The sequence below is a fragment of the Mesoplodon mirus genome (assembly GCF_964341445.2).
Source record: "Mesoplodon mirus genome assembly, chromosome: 9".
NCBI lineage: Eukaryota > Metazoa > Chordata > Mammalia > Artiodactyla > Ziphiidae > Mesoplodon > Mesoplodon mirus.
In genome coordinates, this window is record NC_138985.1 from 18286345 (window position 1) to 18302392 (window position 16048).

Consider the following 16048-nt stretch of genomic DNA (forward strand, 5'->3'; position numbering starts at 1 on the left):
CCTGCTTCCCTATCTTGAGTCTCGCTAAAACTGATTGTCTCAATGCCTATGTTGAAATGAACATTTATGCTCATAGCATCTCTATGTTTGCTTGGTATTCACTGTTCGTCTTAGAGAGTCTACTCATTGAGAAGGTGGTGAAGAATCATGATATTGGATACTTCTCGTACTCTTTGTGGGCTCAGCAATGTATTGAAAGTATGTTTCATCCAAGATCTAAATTGTTTGTAGCGAGGAGTCCTTTGAAGTGTTTTGTCAACTATGCGGCTAGACGCAGAAAAACCTCCATTTCTTTTAAAAATTAGGTAACCTGCAGAAGCCTGAGTGAAATATATGAATGCAATTCAATTTTATTTCACATGTTAATACAGATAGGGTTAGCTGTTACACACACACACACACACACACACACACATACACACATCCTGCTTGCATTATGATGCCAGCTTGCTCATGAGCTTGCAACCAAGATGCCAGCTGGAACTTTAATCATCCGAAGGACTGACTAAGGGTGGAGGGTCTGCTTCCAAGTTCACTCACATGACTGTTGACAGGAGGCCTCAGTTCCTTGCTGGCTGTTGACTAGAGGCTTCATTTTGTAATCCAGGTTTTTCCCATTCCAAATCCTGTCTTTACCTCCCCTCCACAACCCATGGTGCCTCCCCATTTTAATAATAGGGAACATGGGTTAAGATTTTGTGTAGCTTAGCTTATTACTCTGACTTGTCTTATGTTTTCCCAAATATTAACCAATTTCATTATAGATCAAATGCTATTTTGTTATCATCTGGCCCTTTAATATTATAAGAAATTTATACAAGCAAGAGGCTGAGATATCCACCAGGGAAGAAATTTTAGCAAGAATTTGATCCTTGCCCACCTGAGAATACCAGGATAGAAGCCCATTTGTAACCCAGCTAAAGAAAGGGTTTCAGTAAGAACTTGCCATCTGTCCATCTGTGAGCAAACCCACACAGAGGAGAAATATAACTAGTACCCAAGAGGAAACACTTCAGTAAGATTGGTTCTTCATAAGCAAGTTGGAAAGTCCATTTGGGAAAAAGACCTATTAACTGAACTAGCTGTGAGAACCTTCACTAGGAAAGGTAGCCCATAAGTGTTCCAGCAAATTCATTTAATCTTACAAGGGCCTGTGATTCCACATATCCTGAGCATTCCCTGACAATCTCCCCCTGCCCCTACATAAGTAGTCTGGGTTGGGTGCCCCTCCTTTGTTTTACCGCAGAACTCTGCATTTACCTCCACTTGGACTCCTGACTTTCATGTTTACTCTCCTAACCAATGAGCATCTTGAGGAAGTCTGAAACATTCTAGATAATCAGTGTTTCTTGACTGAATGACTCATTACCTTACACAATTTGCCAGATTCAACATAGTAAGCTGCTTCAAAGCTGAGAGGGACTTGAGGCTACCATCTGTTATTCCCTTGCAGTCCACCATGTAAATGTGACTGATATTTGGAGAATTGTTGTTATAAATTTGAAGCACACATCGGTAATCCTTTTATTTCCTGTTTTTTAAAAAAAGAAGTATTGTATTTGAATTGCCACAAGATTAAAAGTAAAAATTAATGCTAAACCACTTTTTAACATCACAGACCTTCAAATCGGATCTTTCTGAGGTCACAAGTAGAAAGAGCTTTGAAAGTACAATTGGAAATATGTGGTGCACCAATGAAAACTACTGATGTAATTCGATGGCATTTTTCAACTAAAGCCTTTAGAAGAAAAAAAAAAAAAAGGTTAACCAGAGTATAGAGAACAAGGCTTATGAAAGTGATGAGGTTATTTTTTTCCTCTCAATATTTTCAGAAACAGACACATTAACTATTAAATTGTCCTAATTTCAAAGAAAATGGGACGTTTTTTCAATATATTTTAGTACACTTTCATTGAGTAATGCATAGGAATCAACTAAATGATGTTACAAAAGTAAGAGAGGGCTTCCCTGGTGGCGCAGTGGTTGAGAGTCCGCCTGCCAATGCAGGAGACACGGGTTCGTGCCCCGATCCGGGAAGATCCCACATGCCGCGGAGCAGCTGGGCCCGTGAGCCATGCCCGCTGAGCCTGTGTGTCCGGAGCCTGTGCTCCGCAACGGGAGAGGCCACAACAGTGAGAGGCCCGCGTACCGCAAAAAAAAAAAAAAAAAAAAAAAGTAAGGGAAAACATGAGAAAATGGAATGCTGAAAAGAATCACTACATTTAGAAGCTTGACATGTAGAATTAGACTTAAAGTTTATGCTTAAGCTACAATATCATTGAAATAAAAATATCCTAACTATGAAACGAAGCATCTCAAGGTATTTAAGGATTCAAATGTTCAAATGTGTGTGTATAAATTTCCTAATGATTTTCTTATATAAAAAAACTAAAATGAAAAACCCATTCATATTTTTCAATAATTCAAGCCGCTAGAAAATGTGCCAACCAAATGAGACTGAAAAGAAAATATAGTTTCCAACTATGTACTTTTACACAGTTGTCCATCAGAGTTGGCATGTCATTGATGGTCAGATGCCTAATCCCACTGCAGCTGTTTGCAATGTTCCTGAAGCCTTGGACTGAAATCTGAATTGTACAGAGTTGGTGAAAATGTGGGAGAACCCATTAGTATGACCTCTAATAAAACCCTAAGATAGTAATAGCCAAAGTTATGTCATGATTTTGCTACTGTTTTAAAGTTGAAACCGTAAAATATTGCAGACATAAAAGGAAACAAAGAATCTAATATTGATTTCTTTAATTTTTATATGTATGTTTTGTGAAATTATCATCACAGTTAGTCTAGTTAACTTGTTATTCTATTTTTTATTGAGGTAAAATTCATATAACATAAAATCAGTCACTTAAAAGGTCATTTAACCATTCATAATTTTGTATAACCACAACTTCTACATAGTTCCAAAACATTTTATCACCCTAAAAAGAAAGCTTTTACCTATTAAGCAGTTGCTCCCCATACTCACCTTTTCCCAGCCCCTGGCAATCACTAATCTGTTTTCTGTCTCTATGGATTTACCTATTCTAAATATTTCATATAAGTGGAATTATACAGTATGTGGTCTTTTGTGTCTAGTTTCTTTCACTTGCCTTAATGTTTTTGAAGTTCATCCACAATGTGGTATATATCAGTACTTTTTTCATTTTTTATGGCTGAATAATGTTCTATTTTATGGATATACCACATTTTGTTTATCCACTCATCTGTTGATAGATATTTTGTATATTTTGAATAGTGCTGCTATAAACATATGTGTACATCTATTTGTTTGAGTACCGGTTTAAAATTCTTCTCAGTATATACTTAGGAGTGAGATTGCCAGATCATATGGCATTTCTATGTTTAACTTTTTAAGGAACAACCAAAATATTTTCTACACTGGCCGTACTATTTCACATTCTCATCAGCAATCTACAAGCGTTCCAGTTTCTCCACATCTTTGCCAAAACTTATTTTTTATTTTTCCATATTTTCCTTTTTCAAAAAATTTCCTAATGAGTTTGAGGTGGTACCTCATTGTGATTTTGATTTGCATCTCCCTAATGCCTAATGAGATTGAACATCTTTTCATGTGCTTATTAGTCATTTGAATGTCTTCTTTAGGGAAATGTCTACTCAAGTCCTTTGACTAATTTTCAATTGGGTCATTTGTCATTTTGTTGAGTTGTAAGAGTTCCTTATATATTCTGGATTCTAGACCCTTAGGTATATGACTTACGAATATTTTCCCCATTCTTTAGGTTGTCTTTTCACCTTTTAATAATGTCCTTTCATGCACAGTTTTTAATTTTTTTTTTTTTGCTGTACGCGGGCCTCTCACTGCTGTGGCCTCTCCCGCCGCGGAGCACAGGCTCCGGACACACAGGCTCCGCGGCCATGGCTCGTGGGCCCAGCCGCTCCGCGGCATGTGGGACCCTCCGGGATCGGGGCACGAACCCGCGTCCCCTGCATCGGCAGGCGGACTCTCAACCACTGCGCCACCAGGGAAGCCCCTCAGTTTTTAATTTTGATGAAGTCCATTTCTCTGTTTTTTCTTTTGTTGCATATGCTTTTTTTTTAAAGCAATGAATATTTATTTATTTTATTATTTTTTTAACGTTTTTATTGGAGTATAATTGCTTTACAATGCTCTGTTAGTTTCTGCTTTATAACGAAGTGAATCAGTTATACATATACATATATCCCCATATCTCTTCCCTGTTATGTCTCCCTCCCTCCCACCCTCCCTATCCCACCCTTCTAGCTGGTCACAAAGCACTGAGCTGATCTCCCTGTGCTATCCGACTGCTTCCCACTAGCTATCTATTTTACATTTGGTAGTATATATATATATATATATGTCCATAAATACACTACCACTCTCTCACTTTGTCCCAACTTACCCTTCCCCCTCCCCATGTCCTCAAGTCCATTCTCTAGCAGGTCTGCATCTTTATTCCCATCTTGCCCCTAGGTTCTTCATGACCTTTTTTTTTTTTTTTTTTAGATTCCATATATATGTGTTAGCATATGGTATTTGTTTTTCTCTTTCTGACTTACTTCACTCTCTATGTCAGACTCTAGGTCCATCCACCTCACTACAAATAACTCAATTTCGTTTCTTTTTATGGCTGAGTAATATTCCATTTATATATGTGCCACATCTTCTTTATCCATTCATCTGTCGATGGACACTTAGGTTGCTTCCATGTCCTGGCTATTGTAAATAGAGCTGCAATGAACATTGTGGTACAAGACTATGCTTTCAGGGATCATTTCTATAGTTTGTTGCATATGCTTTTGATGTCATAACTAATAATCCATTGCCAAATCCAAGGTCATGTAGATTTACCCTGAGTATTTTCTTGTAATTTTTATCATTTTAGCTCTTATATTTAGGTCATTGTTCCCTTTTCAGTTGATCTTTATATATGGTGTGAGGTAGGGATCCAATTTCATTTTTTTTTTATAATAGTGTTTATTTTTACCTGTTGACAGTTTTGCTTTATTTATTTATTTATTTATGGCTGTGTTGGGTCTTCGTTTCTGTGCGAGGGCTTTCTCTAGTTGTGGAGAGCGGGGGCCACTCTTCATCGCGGCGCGCAGGCCTCTCACTATTGCGGCTTCTCTTGTTGCGGAGCACAGGCTCCAGATGCGCAGGCTCAGCAATTTTGGCTCACGGGCCCAGTTGCTCCGCAGCATGTGGGATCCTCCCAGACTGGGGCACGAACCCGTGTCCCCTGCATCGCCAGGCAGACTCTCAACCACTGCGCCACCAGGGAAGCCCCCAATTTCATTTTTTTTTGCATGCATATATCTAGTTGTCCAGCACCAGCTGTTGAAGAGAATATTTTTTCCCCCACTGAATGGTCTTGGCACCTCTGTTGAAAATCAATTGGCCATAACAGTATAGGTTTATTTCTGGACTCTCAATTCTATACGTCTGTCTGTATGCCAGTACCACACTGTTTTGATTACTATAGCTTTGTATACTGATTTATTTCTTTCAACTATCATTATCCACATTAATGGAAGCAGCAGTGGTAGAGAGTATTCAAACTAATTACTGATCAAGAGATCAAATACCTTCACCTATGAATGAATTACCTTAAAATAACATGTTATTTAGGCTCCATTTCCTAAAATGGTCATGAATGGGAAATGATGTACTGATTCAGTAATGGGAAACTGAGACTCTATCCAGAAACAAACATCAGGGGGATCTCTCCCGCAGAGTCATCTTCACAATAGCATGACAGTGAGAACGAGGAACAGCAGTTGTATATATTATGATCTTAATCTTGTTTTAAAAAAGTATGTGTTGGGACTTCCCTGGCAGTTCAGTAGTTAAGACTCCACACTTCCAATGCAGGGGGCATGGGTTCAATCCCTGGTCAGGGAACTACATGCCACATGGTGCAGCCAAAATAAATAAAAATAAATTAAAAAATTAAAAAAGGTATGTGTCACAGACAAATGGACAAAAAACTAGAAAGACACATTTCAAAATATTGTTTGTTATCTTTGGATGCTAGGAGTATGGATTATTTTTATTTTCTTTTATAATTTTATATAATGAGTGTGTAATTCTTCTCTAATCAGAAAGCAATTTATATCAAAGGAAAGAAGGAAATTCAGTCCTCTTCTTCACACAGTAGGCTTGCAGTCACATACCTAAAGAAAGTGCTGCTGAAATAAGCTGAAAGTGAGCATCTACTGAGAACTTCTGCTCCAGGACATGGTCCTTTTAACTTATTGAAAAGCCAAGACACTGGGTGATACTTGGCCTAAAAGTATCTTGTTAGATGATTTCAAAGACTTCCTGGTAAAGCTCAGGAAAACTTCTGTGGAACTCCTCTTCCTCCCACTCCTTAGTCAGTGACTGGAAGAAAAAGTTGCTGATCAGAAGATCCAAAATGTTCTATGAGAGACTGTGGTGAGCTCAGTGAGTCCAGGAGGGTTTATAATAACTACCATTTAAGTAACACTTATTGTGTACCAGATACTCTTTTAGGCAATTTTCATATACTGGTCTGTGTAATCCTCACAACCACCTATTGGGAGGTTTTTTTTTACAAATGAGAAAAATGAGGCCCAGAGCAGTTAAGTAATGTGTTCAAGGTCATCTAGCTCATAAATAGTGGAGCCAGGATAAGAATCCAGGCAGTCTAGTTCCAATGTACTCATTACACTACCCCTTAAGAAGATCAGCTTGCATTACTGTGCTTAAAAGGACACAAAAGACCTTTCTTTTTTCTTGAATTTTATTTAATTTATTTTTTTATACAGCAGGTTATTATTAGTTATCCATTGTATACATACGTCAATCCCAATCTCCCAATTCATCACACCACCACCACCATCCCCCCGCCGCTTTCCCCCCTTGGTGTCCATACATTTGTTCTCTATATCTGTGTCTCAATTTCTGCCCTGCAAACTGGTTCATCTGTACCATTTTTCTAGGTTCCACATATATATGTTAATATATGATATTTGTTTTTCTCTTTCTGACTTACTTCACTCTGTATTACAGTCTCTAGATCCGTCCACGTCTCTACAGATGACCCAATTTCATTCCTTTTTATGGCTGAGTAATATTCCATTGTGTATATGTACCACATTTTCTTTATCCATTTGTCTGTCGATGGGCATTTAGGTTACTTCCCTGACCTGGCTATTGTAAATAGTGCTGCAGTGAACACTGGGGTACATGTGTCTTTAAAAGGACACAAAAGACCTTTTGCCACTGGACTCTGAGGGAAACCTGCTGCCTTGTTCCTTCACTTTTGGATCCAGATGCTAATGCTACTGTGTTAGTCAGGGTTCCCCAGAGAAAGAGATCCAATAGGAGATGGATGGATGGATGGATGGATGGATAGATAGATAGATAGAAACATACATACATACATACGTAGATACATAGTTATTATAAGGAATTGGCTCATACAACAATAGAGACTAAGAAGTCCCAAGATCTGCAGTTGGTAAGCTGGAGGCTCAGATGAGCTGAAGGTATTGTTCCAGTCTGAGTCCAAGTCTGAAGGTAGGAAAAGACCAGTGTTGTAGCTTGAAGACAGGCAGAGAGTGTATTTTCTCTTTCTCAGCCTTTTTGTTCTATTCAGGCCCTCAACAGATTGGATGAGACCCCCACACTGGGGAGGGCAATCTGCTTTACTTAGTCTACTGACTTAAATATTGATCTCATCCAGAAACACCCTCACAAACAAACCTAGAAAAATGTTTATCCAAAACACTGGGCACCCCATGGCCCATTCAAGTTGACACACTAAAATTAACATCACAGCTTCCTTGAAGACTTTGGATATTGACTTTTCCTAAGACTCATGGTTGATGCTCTTTTTGCTCTTGCCTGCTTTGTCCTGGCTGATCATCTGAGCTTGCCTGGCCACATTTTTTTTTCCAGATTAGCATCTTTGAGACCATTCATCCTATCTTGTACCACTAACTCTCTGAATCATACACAAGTGAAAAGAAAGCCCTAAGACCTTATTGTTGCCTCACATTTTCAAGTTAAAACAGAAACTCTCTAGCCTTAAAGTTTTAATTCTAAATATTTAATTAAGGAACTTTAGTGTCTTAAATTATGAAATTGGTAGGGTAAAAATTCCATTTTTTAATATTTTATTGAAGTATAGTTAATTTACAATGTGTTAATTTCTGCTGTACAGCAAAGTGATTCAGTTATACATATATATTCTTTTTCATATTCTTTTCCATTATGGTTTATCACAGGATATTGAATATAATAGTTCCCTGTGCTATATAGTAGGACCTTGTTTATCCATCCTATATATACTAGTTTGCGTCTGCTAATCCCAAACTCATGATCAAAAATTCAATTTTTAATGCGTATGTATGAGTATTATTTAACTTGTGTAGCCTGATTTCATTATTTAAATTGTATAGCTTAATTTTTATTATTTAACTTGTGTACCTTTATGAGAAATCATGTTTTTCAGCACTGTGAGCGTTCTCACAGAGTACATGTGATTATACCATGTTGTGAAAGGGCTTAGCTCATAACTGACTCCTCACACGTAAAGACATACTATAAAATGGCTAGAGGTGGGAACAGTAGAAAAAGAGACAGGCTATTCTAAGGAGCTTGGACTTCTATAGACCGAGGTAGCCCCAGGAGATAAGGAAATGGAGACTCAGGTCTCTTGATCAATTTTCTCCAGATTACAAATTGATCAGGCAAGAACACAGATGTGCAAACTCTTAATCCAGTACTCCTTCTGATTAACACTCTTCAACAATAACATCCAGTTCAAATGTTCCATTCCAGCTTCCAGAGTTCTTCAAACCTAGTCACTCCAGCCAGAAAGACATCCAACTTCTTCAATACTCAGTGGACCTCTCTGCTCTTTGTCTGACCATCTTACGTTTCCCTGCCTCTTTCTCTTTTCATCTAATCAAGCCTTAACTATTCCTCAAGTTCCAATGACTCCAGCCCTATTCTGCTACCTTCCTTCTCTTTCCCTTACAGGTCTATAAGTATTTTAGCCTATAACTTTCCTATAATCTGTGCATATCTTATTTCCCCTAAGGAGATGATCTTATACTCTTTTTTTTAACTTCTTACTGTGTTGGATAACTATTAGGGGGTGAATGAATTAAATTTAGGAGTAAGACAGAGTCTGGGAAAGAGTACAGAATTTGGCTGAAGACAAGATTGAAAATGATTCCAAGCTGAAAGTAAAGCACAAGCAAAGGCAAAGCAGTGGAAGCACTGGGCTTAAATGAAGTGGCAAGATCACCCTTGAGATGAATAAGAAAACTTAGTAGGTAAAGAGGGAAGGAAAACTAATGGAAGACCCATAAGGCAAAAGTTACGTATTTCATATTGTACTGCCATGGATTCTTGAATAAGTTTTCCATAAATATTCCCAGAGAAAAGTCCAGGGGAGATGAATTAACATTATAAATCTGGAGAACAGAGGAGGGGGAAAGAATGCTGGGCTTGGAGTCAGCAGAGCTGGGTTTGAGTCTGGCACTGCCTCTTTCTCACTTACAACAAAAGGTAACTCAACCTCTCTGATGCTTTATAGATGTTTTCTCATCTATCAAATGGATATAATAATGCTTATGTTAGGAGTTTCTTGAGAAAACAAATAGAGTAATATATATAAAAGTGATTAGTTAGCACAATATCTGGCATGTGCTTTGAGAACCAGTTTTCCTGTTACTGTTCTTCTGGGCACATTGTGAGCCCACAGAAAAATAAAGATTCAGGGCCTTGAAAGATCATTCTAGTCCATCCCTCACATTGTAAACATAAAGAAAAGGTATTTAGAGACATTGTGTGATTTGAGAACAGGTTCCTTATCTGTTCCTCACTGTGCGTCCCCAGTGCTGGACATAGTGTCAGACACAGAGTGGGTGCTCCGTACGTGCTGAATGAATGAAAGTGTTCCCGAGTCACACCGTCAATGGCGGAGCCAAGGATAGAGACCATTTCTCTCGTTGTGACTCACAACTCCAGGGATGGAAACAGTTGTTTTTCACAACATTTCTAAATTCCTCCCCTTTATCTCAGCCCTAGTCTATTACCCTAACACTAGCCTCTTCAATAATGGCTTCCCCAAAACAAGCGAAAACCTTTTTCTGTCTTGCTTTCTTGGAAACATGCTCATGACAAGATTTCCGGAACAAGGGGAAAAAATGAGAGCAGTAATCAGCCACAGCTGAGTGGTTCCTTGCAATGCAGCCAAAAACTGGGTGCTATCAACCAGTAAGATTGTATACAGAAAAGTGGGGGCAGGGAGACTTCTGAGAAAAGCTTTTTAGTTTTGTCCTGGCATGAAACACTTAGTTCTCTACACAGTTTATTTTAGAATATCCAAAGAGTTGCTTGGCTAATATTTCATGACTCAAGTATTCCTGCCAGAATCCTTTGGGGTAACCAACTATTAGTTGTCCTTTCTCTTCACTGAAAGAATGGTGATATAAGCCTGAAATTAAAGATTCCTCTCTAGGAGGAAAAAGCAAACCATTTTACCACGTTAAAATAACGGGTTTCACCACATCTGGTATCTGTGCATTTTCTGTATAGGATTCTTACAAAACTTGGGATCTAATCTCTTGTTGTTCCGTTTTGAGGTGATTTGGGCTTCAGTTTGGGCACCAACTGGAGCCCTGCCACTCTGCTATTTTCTGGTTTAAGTTCCCATTGATTTAGGAACTTGGGGAAGTTGGCCACACCAGTGGTGTTCCAGTCTCAAGTCCCAGCAGACTGCTACTGCTGCTAATGGGGGAGAAACCTTGGTGATCACAGGGAAATTCTCTCCATCTGCCTCATGTGTCTCAACCCATCAGCACAACAGGACAGAGCTGTCTGTGTGGGAAATGAGCTATCGGTGAACCATACAAAATGAAGACGAAAGTGCTGTGCATCAGGGTCTAGCTCAGATCCCTCCTAGCCACTCCAAAGTGGTAAAAAGAAGGAAGAGACTTACCTCAATGAGGATGGCATCTTACCAAGCTCCCACTTTCCACTTCTTAACAACAGTGTCTTTGAATCAGTTAGCTCAACAGCACAGAAAAGAGGTATATATAGGGCCAGACCCACTATGACAGCTAGAAATATCCATCTTAGGTAGACATGGCCCACATTGTGTTCCTGTACCATTTCCAGCTGTTTCTCTCATTCTAACCAGCACTGCAACCAGTGACTAATGTGTAATGTGATGACTTTAGTCATATCCATATATCCTTCATGACTTCTTGGTGACCTCAGAGAAGCCTGGCTTAGCAAGTAGAATGAATTGTTGGAGAGAAAGACAAAGATTTCTCCCAAAACATTATGGAATATTATGTTTTATTACATTCAAATGTGCCACAAGCTTCAATAGCAACACTTCCCAGGATCTGTGTTAACAGGGCTTGACAGGCTTTCAAATATTGTGTCCTCTGTGGCGACAGGAAGAGAGGTCTAATTATTATCCCTGCCAATCTCTCTCTTTGGATGATGCTGTACTTCCCAGTCTATATATTCTTCATGGCCACCCCCTCCTCTATGTTCACTAATGCACTTCTCCCAGGTAGCCCTGGAAGAAGCTTCAGATAGAGCAGTCTCTTTCTGTTACATCTCAGAGCACCAACGACCAGAGCCCTCACTTTGCATTTTGCATCTTCTGCCTTATATGCACATGTCTAATATCTAAACAGCATCTTATCCCTCATGTCCTTTACAGTACAGCACCGTGCTTAGCGCAAAGTATGATGCAACAACCACTTGTTAGTAGACCAAGTAGTTGTCAAACAAGTTGTTTGTAGAATGTAAATTTGTAGTTCCAAAGTGTGTGGGGGGGTGGGGCATAGTCAATACGGTCATTTGTTAAAGATTGCCATATATATCTAAAAACACTGAACAGGGCTTCCCTGGTGGCGCAGTGGTTGAGAGTCCGCCTGCCAATGCAGGGGACACGGGTTCGTGCCCCGGTCCGGGAAGATCCCACATGCCGCGGAGCGGCTGGGCCCTTGAGCCACGGCCGCTGAGCTTGCGCGTCTGGAGCCTGTGCTCCGCAACGGGAGAGGCCACAACAGTGAGAGGCCCGTGTATCACCAAAAAAAAAAAAGAACCCCAAAACACTGAACAGCCAAACATGAAAAAAAACCTTTCATTTTCCAATGTGAGTAAGGAACTAGAACACAAGATTATTAAAGCCTGCAGATGCCAGGAAGGCAAACATGCGTGCCAACTCTGCATGTACTCACCGCGCAATGACTCAGAGCTGCGATCTGCAGAAGCAGGCTGACCCTTCCTAAACTTTACCGTTCTTGTCTAGAGTATACTATGTTGTTCTCTTCCTCACCCACTGGCCAAATTACTTATAGCTTCCCCTGTATTATAACGGAGCTTTATCTCCTTTTTTTTTAAGATTTTTTTTATGTGGACCATTTTTAAAGTCTTTATTGAATTTGTTACAATATTGCTTCTGTTTTTTATGTTTTGGTTTTTTTGGCTGTGAGGCATGTGGGATCTTAGCTACCCGACCAGGGATCAAATCCTCACCCCCTACACTGGAAGGCGAAGTATTAACCACTAGACCACCAGGGAAGTCCCTATCTCTTTTTTAACCAAGAGAATCACAGCTAGAATACTTTATTTTTACAACACAATGATCCATAGAGCTACTTGGTTTGTCTAGATTTATTGAGCTAGATGGTGGCTTTACAGCTACAATCCTAACTACAGGCTTCAACCAGGTCCAGAGACCTAAGTAGAGTTTTATGATCAGTTCATGAAATTCTGTGTGTAAGTCATTTCCTATGATAGGGAACAGAGGAGAAACTAAAATAAGTATGTTTTTTCAGAAAGCATTAAAATTTTTTTCAAACCTTTTCTCCAGAGGGGTAAATATGATCTTAGTGCCCTGAGGCTCATCATTTTGTCTTCTGATTCTTCAAGATCTAAAAATTGTTTCCAGATGTTTTATTTTTTACTACTTAATGTAATAAACATCCTTATACATTTTGGCTACAAAGAGATTGCCTTAATCTATGGATGTTAAACGATGGGTGTTTGTTATATTTCTTTATATTTTATTTTCAGTATGGCTAGTATAAAGTTATAGTCAAACTAATAATAACAACCATTTAAACTTCCCTGAGTCCTGTCTACAAGAAACATAAAAAGATGTTAATAACTTCTTCTATTTTTTTTTCCCAACACGGGTTGAAGTGCGATTCAAACAGGACACAAAGCATTCCTTCAACAAAGGGAAACTCAGGCACAAGAACTGACCCAGAAAAGCAGAAATTGCGCTGTGACTTTTCTGATTAATGGCTGCTTTTCCACTAGAACCCCTCCTTATTGATGACACTTAAGACCACATAACATTTTTTTCAGATACGAAATGCAGCAATAATTTTTTACCATACACAGTATATAGCACTTTATAGTTTTACAGATGATAGTCTAGTGGTTAAGAGCCTGGTCTTCAGAATTAGGTGGATCAAGGTTCTAATCTTGACCCTGACATTTTCTATGTGACCTTAGGCAAGTTACTTCCTCTGTCTTAGCATCGTTTTCAGTGGTGTGTGGAGCCAGCTTATACTAGCTTGCAAGAGCAGATTGTTAAAATGTTAGGAGCTATGGAAGCCAGTTGTTAAACACAGCTAGTTAAAAGATTAAATCATATAAACTTAAATAAACTATATTAACAAGTGTAGTGAATACCCAAACTCATGACCTTCTAATTATTTTACCACATGTTACCATTATCTATGCTCTTGAAGATATGTATGTTTATTATATCTGTATGGTGACCGTATTACATAAGGCACATTTCTTCCTATCTCTCTGTTCAGTGACCTCTTGTTGTTAGCTTGAAATAGGCCATGGTGAGAGTTTTTACACCATGGAAGTCAACAACCACTGTAACTCTGGGATTTGCATGTTCCTATCCAGTTGTTAGATGTTTACCAACTGACCAGTGTTCAGTTTCCACATCTCAAAAATGGGAATAGTGATACTGACCTCATGTAGTTATTTATAAATATTAAATGAGATAATAAATGTAAAACACTTTCTTCAACACCTAGCTCATAGCCAATACCCAACAAATGGTAGCAGTTATTATTACCATCCATTAAAATACAGAATAAGGGAAAATGTAATCAAATAAATATTAACTGAATGATAATTTTGAATTTGGCTGTTACCAATTTATTTTGGTACAGAATCTGTTCATTCACAACTGGTTTAGCTGGTCACATAACTCTTATTGTTCCGTTTACCTCCTGCTGATAAAGTACCGGATCTGTACCTCCACTCCCAGCTGTGCTCCAAGGACCAGACTTCCACTTTCAATTGGTTCTTGTCATTGACGACCAGGTATATCACAGGAACCTCAAAGTCAGCTTTTCCAAACTAACATTCATTATTCTTTTCCCCGAGTCTTACTCCTCCTTTAGTTATCTTGGTTAGCCATCATACAGAAACACAAAATCCTAAAGCTGAAAAATATCTCAGAGATCATCTAGCTAACCTAGCCATTCTACAGAAGAGAGAACTGAAGCAGAAAAAGCAAGTAAATGTCCAGAGTTGCACGAGTGCTTAGTGGCATAGCAAGGACTAGATCCCGGGTCTCTTAACTTCAGTTTGGGGCTCCTTTCACCATCCCACTGCTTTCTGCTGTATGAGAGAGAGGGTGAGAGAGATTGCTCTGCTTATGCAGTCTCTGTTCCATTTGGCTAATACATTCATCCCTGGATGTGCCTCCGTGGCTTTCTCCCACCTCCACCCCAAACCCCAGGGGTGAATAAGTAAGACCTTCCATGATCTTTGCCTCTCTGAAAGGGGAGGTTGGAATTTATGTAGCCTAGAGAGAACTGAAATGTCCTTAGAATCTTCCAGTTTGCAGTTTACACAGTGTACCTTTAAGATTCACGGGTCCCAGAGAGATTTAATAGTACAGGAACTACTGATAAACCATTATTACTATATTGAGTGTTCCAATCATTTGAACATTTCTGGGATGCTGTCCCTTTTCATTGCTGTTGACTTGTGTAGTAACTGAAAAATAATTGATGAAAACATACTTTCACTTTAGTATTTTGTAGTTTCCTAGGCTCTTTTCTCCCTGTAAATCGAAAGAAATGTCAGACCCAACTCTTACCAAGAAAAGATCATCAGACCTTGCTGTGGCAAGTTGCCAACTTCTCAGATACCTAACAAGCCTCCTGAGCGTCCACCTGAAGAACCTGGCTAGCCATACCCTGAAATTGGCTGCAGTTTCATTCATTCATTCATGAAACATTGATCACAGCCCTACTATGTGCCAGGTATTTATTATGCACTGAGGATACAGATACAGGTAAATAAGGCACCATCCTGGCCATCAAGGAGCTCACAGTGGGGCGGAGAGCAGACAAATAAGCAGACCATCAAACACATAGAGGATGCTTAGTGGAGGTGGAATGAAGGGATCTTAACCCAGCTTGGGTTAGGGGAAAGGAGGGGTCAGCGAGGGGTTCCTAGAGAAGGTTGTGACTGAGCAGAGCCTCAAAGGGTATGTGAAAGTTAACCTGGTGAATGGAAGAAAGGGACAGTATGCCGGTGTTTAGTCAGAGGGCAAAAAGTGAGCCTAGTGGAAGTACTTAGGCTGGAAATGAAGAGCACGGGAACAGAGAGGCAGAAACTGTTGTAAGCTCTCTTGCTCTCTGGTTTAACTGAAATCTTAAATCTGAACATGTAAATCTGTACCTTGGCCCAAACTCCCCACTCTTCATCTGGCTCCTTTTCCCACTTCATGTTCAGAGTTACTGGTTTCTGGGCATTTGGGTTTCAACCAGAGATTGGCTTCAGCCTAGCCTTCCTTCCCAGCATAGCTGTGATTATTCCATGCCTAGCTTCCTACATAATGGTATAACCCACTGCTAAACACAATTGGAGATACATGCATCTGTAGAAAAAGTGGCTACCCAAAGGCAATATCAACATGAGAACCCTTGGAGTTACACACAAACAGAGCAGAGGGTAAAGGAAAAGCATAACCAGGAATCACTGCCCTCCTAATTG

At 39.4% G+C, this 16048-nt stretch overlaps 1 protein-coding gene across 1 annotated transcript in view; it reads right to left on the reverse strand.

Moving 5' to 3' along the window:
• The window catches only part of FBXL13 (F-box and leucine rich repeat protein 13), a gene marked incomplete at both ends in the record, with an annotated part of 188464 nt that overhangs the window by 50305 nt on the left and 122111 nt on the right, over positions 1-16048 (reverse strand). Inside the window, 4 exon segments of the mRNA XM_082632412.1 lie at positions 1370-1493; positions 1496-1531; positions 1621-1738; positions 2490-2588. Coding sequence (XP_082488538.1) covers positions 1370-1493; positions 1496-1531; positions 1621-1738; positions 2490-2588 — 377 coding nt within the window.